The 10,100-nt window shown below is 40.1% G+C and overlaps 1 protein-coding gene across 1 annotated transcript; it reads right to left on the bottom strand.

The window, feature by feature from the left end:
• Positions 1-331: 331 nt before the first annotated feature.
• Positions 332-2,527, bottom strand: UTP3 (UTP3 small subunit processome component). Its single transcript, XM_005897047.3, has one exon. It carries the CDS (start codon positions 1,820-1,822, stop codon positions 398-400), a length of 1,425 nt encoding a protein of 474 aa, XP_005897109.1. The 5' UTR covers positions 1,823-2,527; the 3' UTR covers positions 332-397.
• Between the last annotated feature and the right edge of the window lie 7,573 nt (positions 2,528-10,100).

Below are 10,100 nucleotides of genomic sequence, written 5' to 3'. Positions count from 1 at the left end.
CACTTTATGTGAAAAATTACAAAAGTACTCTAAGTGTAAATAAAAGACCGATACATGAAAAAAAATAAGTACTCCAAGTCTGTTGCTCCACAACTACCTATGTAATTTCCCCAGGCTACTGTTTGACAGAATAGTGGAGAACTTTTTTCCATCACCACCTCTTTTCCCACACATCTTCATATTGTTCCCACAGTTCTCTGTATGACCTGATTACAAATTAAAACACAAATAAATTGAGCAATAACCCTCAATAGGGTTATATAGGAAATTTTCCTATTGTCAGAATTTTTAACATTTAAGGCTAAGCATTAAGTATTAATACACTCTCATCACCAGTTAAAAATAAAAATTTATTAATCCAAAATTATCGTCAAAAGACTTAAGCTAAGCAAAAACTTTACTTAAGCTTAATGCTCTTTTTAACTCCTGCACGAATGCCAGACAGTTCACCAGTATAACGTTGCTCTTCCCTGCGAACTTCACGAACCTGGCCTCTTCTGCGAATTTTGGCTTTTCTGAACTTCTCCCGGTGTTTGACTCTGGGATTCCGATCAATTTTCTTTCTCCTAGGTGTAAGTCCCCTATTTTTAGCAATCTGATAAGTAATGGCTCTCTTTGCATTTTGATCTTCAAGAGCCTGTTCTTTGGTACTATTTTCTTCTTTCTTTCTCTTTAATTTTTGTCTCTCTTCCATTTCTTTATAGTATTTCAGTGCAGCTTCTTCATCAAAATCAGAATCATCAGAAAGGTCTCTAACAGCCAAAGCAGCAGCAGAAGTCTCTGAAACTGATTTTGGCTTGGCCTTCATGGATTTTGCTTTTAAATTCAGTTCTTTCTTTCCAGCACCATCTTTAAGTGTGAGCATATAACGAATTTCAGAGGACAGCTTCTGATCCACAACCGACAACTTGTTGATCAAATTTCGGTAGGTAACAAGTCTTTCAATGACAGGATGTCCATGTGCAGGGACTCTCCTAGCTTTCAGGATCAGATAAAAACTAATGTTGGAGCAGTAGTTCAAATAGAGATTGTATTTGGTCCTCAGGTATTGGCTTCCTTTTCCAGGGGGGATGATCTTTTGCTCCACTAACTGTAGCAATGGCTCCAGCTCATCCTTCATCTCTGTCAACTTAACTTTCAAGTCGTCTATCAGCTCCAAGAGCTCTGGAGATTCCTTTCGCAGCATTTTCAGCTTCTCTTTCACGGAAACTTTCGCCAAATCCTTCACGACACGTGTCTCAGCCTCATTTACCTGAGGTACTGGTTTTGCAAAAGCCTCCACCCAGGTAACTCCAAAATCGTCCTCTTGCAGGGCTTGGGCTAAGCGCCGCTGAATGAGCTGTGCCTCCGCCTCCTCCTCTCTTTCCTCTTCCTCTACTTCTTGTTGACTCTGCCGGCCTCGGGACTTGGAGCCATAGTCCGTGTCGTAGTAAAGTTTTTTCCTCTGACCCCACGACAAACTGGGATCCACAGAAGCCTCAGTCTCACTCTGCACGGAGCTCCCACCATCATCATCGTCACCCTCCTCACTCTCTCCATCTTCATCGTCCTCATCGGCAACATCTAGGGCAAGCACCTCCTCCTCCTCATCGCCATCCTCCTCGTCCCCACTCTCTATTTCGCTCCAGCCCTTAGCCAAGGCGGCACGAGATCGGGCCTCATGGAAATCATCTACCTTATCTTGGTAGTAGCTCGAGTCCCCCGGTGAGGGTGGAGATTCGAAGTCCTCTCCATCGTCGTCCGCTGGGTCGCGACTTGCCTTAGCTCGCACAGCTGCCCACTTGGCCGCTCCACGCGCGCGCCGCCCGGATCTTCCCACCATAGTTCGCGGTCTCAGCTTCTACACCGACGTCAGGCTTTCAGCCACCTCTGACCTCTGCGCACGAGCCACGCGCTCCAGCAACACGCCGCTGTAACAACCACGCGATCTCTCACCACGCTCGTCTTGCAGGGGCTCCTGTCGGATGCGGCAGTTTCACCTCCTTCCGGTCCCCAGGATGCTCTCCGTGGAGCGTTTGAACCAGGACTTCCGGTTGGTCCTTCGGGCCTTTCCGTGTGGGAACAGTAGGTAACGAAGTTCGGTTCCGGGACCTCTTTGGTCCTGTTCTTACTCTCGCGAGCCTGGGCGTGGCTAGGGTGACGGCCCGGTTAACCGCAGGTGAGGTAGCAGTGATCATTAGAGGGCGCTTTACCTCTACGCCTAGGAGAGGCAGCCCGGCGGGGCGGTGCCGTGAGTTGTCCTGCTCCAGTACGGACGTCACCGGCCCGGAGCCGAGTGCAGGTGTATAAGATTTTCTTGTTTGCTGAAGTTTTGTCTTCGCCTATCTGTCAGGAAGTTAATCAGATTGTTTTTGTCTACGCAACGTCCAAATATGACATTTCTGGGGACGGTAGACGGAGGTGAAGGCGGCGCCGCGGCTGACTGGAGCAATCGCTTGCGGGCGCCGGGAAGGGCGCAGGCCTCCGGCGGGTGGCAGCTCGTCTCCAGCTCCCCGCCCGCAGGGCTCGGTGACTTCAGGGGATTGGAGTTCCCGAGGAGTTTATGAGGGGTGGTGACGGTGGGGAGGCAGAGCTGTGCTCTGCAGTCTGACTGTTTCCGAGGAACTCAAGTTGCCTGCAGGAGGCGCTGCGATTTCTCTTCCTTCTAGTGGAAGAGAAGTTCTTCCAGGTATTTTGGAAATGACACATGTTAACCCTCAGGAGCGGGCCCTTAATAAATTCTTCAGCCCTTAATAAGCACGAGGCAGCGTGTTAGGCTCTGGGAGAACGATGATGGGCAAGAGCAGACGCTGTTCTCGCAATGGTGGAACAGGTGGTTTAGTTAAACCAAATCATCACTCGAAACGTGCCGGATCATAAGTGGGATAAGTACTGTGAACACTTATCCTGTGTTTCCCACCCTTCAGCTGCTGAGGACACTCAACGTGCCTTTCACATCACTGTCTTTTTGTACACGCCATCCAGCCCCCTTACTAAGAAGAGTTTAGTGCTCCCGGCCAAATTTGAGAAATTCTGCTTTAGTGAAGAGACAGTCTAAGCATCACTTGTTGGACTTTTCTTTAACTCCCTTACTGCCTTTTTCTCAGCTCTTTTGTATCACGTCGTAGATCTCAACAGAACTGTGATATTGCAAGCACGCAGCACAGCGTCTGGCGCAGAGTAAGTGTTCAATGAAGATTTGTTTAATGAATAAGTATTGAAGTTACAGTACTTGATCATGTGTTGATCTCAGGTGCTAAATAAATGGAGTGAGTAAATGTTGCCTAAACCTGCGAACATCCCTAAGGGAGATAACCTGAGCTGGAATGGATTTTAGAAATCATTAATTCCAGTTCCAGTATCTTCATTGTCTACATGTGGAAACAGAGACTTGGGAAGATTAGGTTAGCAAATTTAGCACAGAAACCTGAGACAGGGCTCCCACACCAGGCCCTCACACCCAGCTGTTAGCAGTCCTTTGCCAGTTCAATGTGAATGAGTTTCATTCCTTTTCCAGAGGGTAGGCTGTACTGGGTGGATGAAAGAAATTTTAAGGGCTCAGATGAAAGTATTTCAAGAGAAAGAGTGGTAATAAGGGAAATATTCGTCAGATTTGTCTGTAGAAGTTTTTTTAGGCCTGTAAGTGTGAAAGGACTGCCCTGCAATCTTAGAGTAATTCAGGGTTTTAAATTTTCAGACATTACATATCAGTTCATATTCACTATATATTTTAGACATTATGCTTCCTTCAAATGTAGATTGTTTAAAGTTGAACTGTAATAAGTTGTTAAAGTTAATGGTGACATACAGGTTCTTTGTAGAAAGTGCAGTCTAATCAGGTCATAAAAAATAATAAAATTTTTTAGAAAAGTGACATTTTGAACTAAAATATTTTTAAAGTGCTACAAGTTATTATAAGCATTTAAAAACCTGAACAGGATTTTATGAATTTCATGAATAAAAAATGTGTAGGTAAAAGTCCTTATGTTCTGATGCTAAATGCAGAATTCATTTTTGAATGTAGACTTTAATAGGTTTTTGTCATCAGCAAATATTAACTGCTTATTAATTGTTGCAGAATGCTATATGCTGTAGTAGATTCAAAGGTGAATTATCCATAATCTCTTCTAATGAGTTGGTGATGGACAGGGAGGCCTGTCATGCTGCAGTCCATGGGGTTGCAGAGTTGGACGTGACTGGACAACTGAACTAAACTGAACTTCTAATGAGGAGCTTCCCAGGTGGCGCTAGTGGTAAAGAATCTGCCTGCCAATGCAGGAGCATGAGAGATGAAGATTCAGTCCCTGGGTGGGGAAGATCCCCTGGAGAAGGTAATGGCAAACCCACTCTGGTATTCTTGCCTGGAGAATCCCATGGACAGAGGAGCCTGGCGGGCTACAGTCCATGGGCTCCCAAAGAGTCGGACACCACTGAGCGACTACATCTTCTTCTAATGAGGTAGAAAAGGAGATATGCATACAGATTATACTGAAATACAAGACAGTATGTGATGTAAACACAGTGCTGTGAGAGATCAGAAGGGTGAGAGATCATCTCTGGATTTTGTTCTGAAAATATTGCTTAAAAGAGTGTGGCATCTAAGCTAGGACTGTAATTATATCCTTGCTTTAAATGTATTAAATTTGCATTTTATCTAAGTAATTTTTTCTGATCATTTTTATTGCTAATTTAAGAATTGTAGTCATACTCAACAAAATGCATTTACTGTTATAGAGAAGATAGAAACTTATTTTGGATATTTTTAATGGGAATGATCACATTGCTCTAATATTTATTTGGTTTATACTATACATTACATTTCCTAACTATATATGAAATAATGTAATAATATCCAGGGTATATTCACAGAATGTTGTATTCTAACGTTCTCAGATATTTTTGATGAACAGTTCAGAAGTCAGTTCTTCAATTCCAGCAGTTCCTGTAGTATAAACTTCCATAACCGGATCTTGGAATTATTTGCCATTTAGGTGAGGCAATTGTTTCCTTAAAAATTTATATCACTGAAAAGACATATTAATGCTTTATTATATCATAAGGCTATGCCAATTACAGAGAAAAACGCTGCGTCCTTAGAAAATGAACACATATTAAATAGCATTTAACCATTATATTTGTGGCAACTGTCATGTATTATCAACTTGAATCTTTGTTACATTATTGTGATGCCTGACTCAGGAGTTTGCAAACTAGACCTAATGAGAGCCAACAGATTTGGGAGTTTTTGTTGTTGTTGTTGTTTTTTCGTTTAGGATGTATGGGATTATGAATGACACACTAGGTTATATTAGGATACTTCCTTCAGGGCATGAGTTCAGGTTTTTAAAATTCTACCACCAGATTAGCTTAAACTGATTTCACATGCTTGTGGACTATTGCAGCAGTAATAGCTAGCATTGAGAGTGGTTATTATGTTCCAGTACTATTATAAGCTCTTGACATTCAACCCTAAGAAGAAGTACTATGATAATTTCTAATTTAGGATTCAAAGGCACCTGCAGTTTATCTTTAAATAATTAATTTATGACTGTCCTGGGTCTTGGTTGCTGTGTAGGAGCTTTCTGTAGTTGCTGCTAGTAGGGGCTACTCTCTAGTTGCAGTGCATGGGCTTAGTTGCTCTGTGGCATGTGGGATCTTCCCAGATCAGGGATTGAACCCATGTCCTCTGCATTGGCAGGTGAATTCTTAACCACTGGACCACTAGGGAAGTCGAACCAGATTTGAATCTGGACTGGCTTTGGAATTTCTATGATGCTGTAGCTAACTGCTGTACTGTATTGGCTTTCAAATATTCCCTTAATAGGTCTTTTTACTTCCAGTCTCTGCTGTACATTTGATTCAGCATCACGAGATACGTCTTTCTAGAATGCTATTAATATTTCCATCATTCTATACCCTTGCTCAGAACCTTTCAATGACTCTCAGTTACTATCAAAATGAAGTTCACAGCATGCATAGAATGCACAGCCCTCCCACAGTTTGCCTCAAGGCAGTCTTTCCAGCCATACCTTTCATTGAATTCTCTACCACTCTTTATTCTCCAAATATTGCTTTGCAGTCTTCTCCTCTGTTTTTAGCTCTTTTCAGTGTTCCCATATTTACTTATGTAAGAAATTTACAGATAACTACAGACATCCTTTTGACTAACAAATTCCCACATAGATCCATAATGGGACCTGTATGAGGCTGTTTGAAAAGCTGTTATTGAAAGCATGGTGTTGGAGACAACCTGGATTCTAAAGAGAGATCAATAAATATCACGGGTAAGCAGCATGGAATTTGGACACATATAGTAACTTTCCATCTTAGTTTGCTTAGTACAGCCCTGTTGAACTTGTTATTTCAGTGTAATTGTTAATAGCAACCCTTTTATGATTTAGATGATGAATTATATGGGTATCTTAACTATGCAGTAATTGGAAAAAGTGAAAGGTGCTTCGCTGTGTCCAGCTCTTTGTGATCCCATGGACTGTAGCCCACCAGGGTCCTCTGTCTGTGGAATTCTCCAGGCAGGAATACTGGAATGGGTAGCCATTCTCTTTGCCAGGTGAATCTTCCCAACCTGGGGATCCAACTGGCATCTCCCACATTGCAAGCAGTTTCTTTGCTGTATGAGCCACCAGGGAAGCCCCAGTAGTTAGAAACTGGATTATATATACATATAGCAACATGAATGGGTCTTAAAAACAGTGTGCTTAGGAAAAAAGGTTAAAAAAATGGAGTATGTAATAAGATGTGCAACTATACAACAGTACACATTTTATAAGAACATATGCAAACAAAATAATGTACATTAAATACAAAAGAAGGTTGCTTATGGAGGAGCAAAGAATGGGATAAAGCTTGGTGATCAGAAGAATTAGGAGAGGTACTTACTGTGGACCAATAATGATAATGTGTCAGGAACTGAGGAGGATAGTTAACTGTTTGCATCTGAGGTTCAATTAAAAATAAATAAGCAGACAAAAAATGACTACACATCTCTAACTTATAAAGTCCTTTAAAAAATTCCCAACATCTATAGACTCAAGTTCATATTCCTATGACCTGACTCCTGCATACATCTTAAACTTCTTGCCATACTGTCACTGCTACCATATATGGCATAGCCTTGCATGTATATATACTATGTGTAATATATGTAAATATTAGGCTAAGAGCTAAAATCTTTATTGTATAGCAAATGAGGGCCGACTAAAAAAGCTTTATGTGGATTGTGTTTCAAAAACCTTTATCATCAGAGCTGTAATTATCATTTTATCAGTAGTTAATATAAAAATAATTGTATCTACAAGATTCCTCATTAACCTGGTGCAGGCTATGTTCTTTCTTGCCGCCTTTGCTTTATTATACATATTGTTTTCTTGTGCTTTCTAGGGAAGTCTTACTCATCATCTAAGACAAATGTCTTTTTTTTTTTTTTTGCTGTGCCATGCAGGATCTTAGTTGCCTGATCAGGGATGGAACTTGTGTCCCCTGCAGTAGAAGTGCAGAATCTTAACCACTGGATCCCCAGGGAAGTCCAAGATTGATTTTAAATGTCACCTTAAAAGCCTTTTCTGCCTCCTCAGGCAGGATGAAGAACTTTCTCTTTTTTATTTCCATGCTTCATATCTTTATTTATACTTACTGCTTTCCCTCCATTAAGTGTATGAGCTAGGTTAAGTCTGGATCAAGTTGTTATTTTTTAAATCTTTAAAATCTAGGTCAGTATTTGAGAAAATATATTTCTAAATACAATGTCAGCATACAAAATAGTAGCCTTTAACAATGACTTACAATGTCTTTTGAATTGCTCTGGTTATCAGCACAGGTTTTTTTTTTTTTTTTAAAGTAACGTTTAGAAAATGAAATAGTTGATATATGCCTTTTGTGAACTTAAGCTAATAATCCAACACATATTTACTTTTTATCCCAGTGTCACAGACTAAGTTATGGTGACTAAATTTGTCAAAGAAGTAGTTTTTTTTTTTAATGCTCAGAATAGTAGTAATAGTAAAAATAATTGATATGAGGTAATAATGGGAAAATGTATTCTTGGTAATTTAATACACTCACAGAAACTCCTTGAACTATTTTTTGAGTACAAAAAAAGAAGGATTATTTTTAGGTATAAGAAAGAAAATAGAAAAGGTGAAGCATAGTTGCCATCTGCTTTCATTTCTGTGGGAAACCACTTACTCTGAAACCAGTAGGTTATAGATTCTTTTGCAACTAAGGTCTGTATCTATTTAAAGACACAGAAATCCTAAAAGTGACTTGGGAGTAAAATATAGAACTTACCCTGAAATATGAGCTAAACATATGAACTCTTCTAATTCTTTAATTAAAAATGACTAGGTTTGGTAGTTGTAATTACAAAATGAAGAATGTAATGAAATTGTGACACTACTTTTCCATACAAATTCTAATCCTCTGCAATTATTTTCTAAACATTATTTTAATCCCTTTTTATTTTTTCTTGTCATGAGGAATCTTGTAGATATAATTTTTTATATATATATATATACACACACACACACATATACACACACACACAAAATACATATATACACAGAACTATTGATTCAATGATACTTACAGCTTTGATGTTGAAGGTCTTTTGAAACACAATTCATGTAATTTTTTTTCTCTTTAGTTGACCCTCATTCTCGAAAGTGTAAAGCCCTAGCTCTTAACTTAAGTCACGGCCTGCCTTTATCTGACCCCAATTCTTATTTTTCTAGCTGCTGTCCTACTACTTTCATTGAAGAACTTTACATTCTAATAAAACTGATATACACATTGTTCTTTTTTGCTTTTTGAGATTTCTTTCCCTTGGCCTTTGCTTATGCTGCCCCACATCTCAATTCTTAGATGACCTACAGGGCCCAGCTAAAATCATACCTTCTCAGGGCTGAATTCTCTGATGCACTTCCTTCCATTGGCATCTAGTAGCCCTTTAACTGTTTGTTAGGAATTTTTTTAAATTGAGTATAATTGATTTACTTTATTGTGTTAGTTTCATGTATTCAGCAAAGTGATTCAGTTTTTTTTCAGTTATTATATGTTAGTACAAGATACTGAACATAATTCCCTGTACCAGATGGTAAATCCTTATTGCTTATCTGTTTTTTTTTAAATTTTATTTTATTTTTAAACTTTACATAATTGTATTAGTTTTGCCAAATATCAAAATGAATCTGCCACAGGTATACATGTGTTCCCCATCCTGAACCCTCCTCCCTCCTCCCTCCCCATACCATCCCTCTGGATCATCCCAGTGCACCAGCCCCATGCATCCAGTATCGTGCATCAAACCTGGACTGGCAACTCGTTTCATACATGATATTTTACATGTTTCAATGCCATTCTCCCAAATCTTCCCACCCTCTCCCTCTCCCACAGAGTCCATAAGACTGTTCTATACATCAGTGTCTCTTTTGCTGTCTCGTACACAGGGTTATTGTTAGCATCTTTCTAAATTCCATATATATGCGTTAGTATACTGTATTGGTGTTTTTCTTTCTGGCTTACTTCACTCTGTATAATAGGCTCCAGTTTCATTCACCTCATTAGAACTGATTCAAATGTATTCTTTTTAATGGCTGAGTAATACTCCATTGTGTATATGTACCATAGCTTTCTTATCCATTCATCTGCTGATGGACATCTAGGTTGCTTCCATGTCCTGGCTATTATAAACAGTGCTGCGATGAACATTGGGGTACACGTGTCTCTTTCCCTTCTGGTTTCCTCAGTGTGTATGCCCAGCAGTGGGATTGCTGGATCATAAGGCAGTTCTATTTCCAGTTTTTTAAGGAATCTCCACACTGTTCTCCATAGTGGCTGTACTAGTTTGCATTCCCACCAACAGTGTAAGAGGGTTCCCTTTTCTCCACACCCTCTCCAGCATTTATTATTTGTAGACTTTTGGATCGCAGCCATTCTGACTGGTGTGAGATGGTACCTCATATCTGTTTTGTTTATAGTCATTTGTATCTGTTAATGGAGAAGGCAATGGCAACCCACTCTAGTACTCTTGCCTGGAAAATCCCATGGATGGAGGAGCCTGGTAGGCTGCAGTCCATGGGGTCGTGAAGAGTTGGACACGACTGAGC

This window comes from Bos mutus, chromosome 6, assembly GCF_027580195.1.
Source record: "Bos mutus isolate GX-2022 chromosome 6, NWIPB_WYAK_1.1, whole genome shotgun sequence".
Classification (NCBI taxonomy): domain Eukaryota; kingdom Metazoa; phylum Chordata; class Mammalia; order Artiodactyla; family Bovidae; genus Bos; species Bos mutus.
This window is presented reverse-complemented; position numbering and strand designations above follow the sequence as displayed.

Bases quoted from the DNA above. Each gene is read 5' to 3' on its own strand.
- UTP3 (XM_005897047.3), bottom strand. From the start codon at position 1,822: ATGGTGGGAAGATCCGGGCGGCGCGCGCGTGGAGCGGCCAAGTGGGCA.